We start from the raw sequence: 1,859 nt of genomic DNA, 5'->3' as shown, positions 1-1,859 counted from the left end.
TTAAAATATCATCAATTATGTTTATTCCAGTCACTGGCATTTGCAGATTCCCATTGACGTCCCATTGCACCATCTTGCTTTCATCAAAATAATTCAACAGTGAAGTAGCATAATCATGATCGTTAGCTTTCAATTTTAAATGTACCAAATGTACTATTGAAGGATTACCTCGTACTGAAACTGGTGCTACTGGAGTACTTGCTGGCAGGACAGGTGTTGGAGCTAGTGATGGCGCTACTTCTGCTTTTTTTACTACTGGTAGTTTAGCAGGTCCCTCATCGATGGATTTACGAGGTACTAGATAATATTCTTTCATTTTTATTTATTAAATAGCCTGGAAATTAAACTAGCTGCTATGGGTAATAATATACCGAGGATACTGCCTCCTTTACGAGTCAATAAAATACGCTTTTTGTTCGAAATTGAGGGTTTCTTGCAAGCCAGCGAATGCAAGGTGTCTCTGTATTTCTTCAATTTGACTATAACTTTCTTTTTAACTGGAAGCCTATTTTTCAGAAAATTTTTGAAAATCTCTGACAAGCAATGAATATGTGGTTTTTTAAACTGAGCAATCAATTTTTCCTTTCTGAGGAATTGAGTTTGCTCAGCAAGGTCACCAACTCTCTGTACTTGTATACTAATGGCTTCTTCATATCTTCAACAAATCATCAGTATCAACCCACTGATCAAATGAAGAGTCGTAGCCTTCGTACCTCACTTTATACTGTAATTTATTATAGGGTAATGTACGTTTACGTAGCACCTTCTCAATATTAAATGCAGCTGGTAAATGGGTTAGGGTTAATTCTTCCTTGTAAAACCCACCGTCAATAGGCTTGTTATTCAAATCTTGGAAAAAATATAATGTGATAGGTTGGCTTTTATCTATACGAATAATTCTGAAAATTTCTTCCGTGTTTTGTCTAGCAAAACCTTTCTTGAATGTCAAAATTCTGTTGGAGAGAGTAATGCGAACTGTGTCCCCGACAGCTAGTAGCGAACTAAGACCTGCTTTAGGTTTGTCTTTACTTTTATACATGAGATTGAACTGTTTCTTTATATCTTGTGGACGAGATAAAGCATGAACGTCAACTGGAGTCCGACCACCTAACCCTCGGTGGGGTGTTGTGTTATACGCCTTCATGATATCAGGCAATATGGGCAGATATCTCGAGGTATTGTGCGCAGTCATATATTTATAAATCTTAGTTTTCATGGTACGTATAAAGCGTTCGGGGATGGCGGCTTTTGTTTCTTGAGAAAATACGCTATACAGTCTAATATTTTTAGCTGCAAGCATTCGTTGCATATGAGAATTATAAAATTCACCCCTCAATCTGTATCAATTTTATGTATTCCTTGGAAATATGAGGATTCCAATATGTTTTTCAGAGCTTTACTCACAGTCTGTCCGTCTTTGCGTATCAGAGGTGCTATTTGCGCATACCGTGAAAAAATATCAACACAGACGAGAATGTATTTAATATCATCATTATGTTTAGCTAATAATCCCATTTCTGCTAAATCACAAGCTAAATATATACGGGGTTTAGAACTCTACCTTTCGTCGCTGAAATTTGCGAGGTTTTAATGCGTGCAAAGTGTAGGCTTTAGACGATTTCCAGTTTTCTTTCACATCTGATAGAGTTATATCTGGCTTTATGGTTTTAGCAGCTTTATACAACCTATTGACCCTCCTGATGATGTGGGGTTATAATAAATTTTATCTACTACGTGCTCCATCTTCTAATAAAGTGATATCGGATTGTATGGTTTTAGCTGTTTTATACATCCGATATACCAACCCCCCTAACCTCCCCTTGTGGTTGTTATTGTTGTGGGAGACACATCCTATACAC

At 36.9% G+C, this 1,859-nt stretch overlaps 1 protein-coding gene across 1 annotated transcript; it reads right to left on the bottom strand.

Annotated features, from left to right (window-relative positions):
* Positions 1-649: 649 nt before the first annotated feature.
* Positions 650-1,216, bottom strand: LOC138351824 (uncharacterized). Its single transcript, XM_069303834.1, has one exon. The coding sequence runs from the start codon at positions 1,214-1,216 to the stop codon at positions 650-652; it is 567 nt and encodes a 188-aa protein (XP_069159935.1).
* Between the last annotated feature and the right edge of the window lie 643 nt (positions 1,217-1,859).

Source organism: Procambarus clarkii, chromosome 51 (genome assembly GCF_040958095.1).
Source record: "Procambarus clarkii isolate CNS0578487 chromosome 51, FALCON_Pclarkii_2.0, whole genome shotgun sequence".
NCBI classification, from domain to species: domain Eukaryota; kingdom Metazoa; phylum Arthropoda; class Malacostraca; order Decapoda; family Cambaridae; genus Procambarus; species Procambarus clarkii.
Note: the sequence above shows the minus strand (reverse complement) of the source record. Positions and strands in the feature narration are given on the sequence as shown.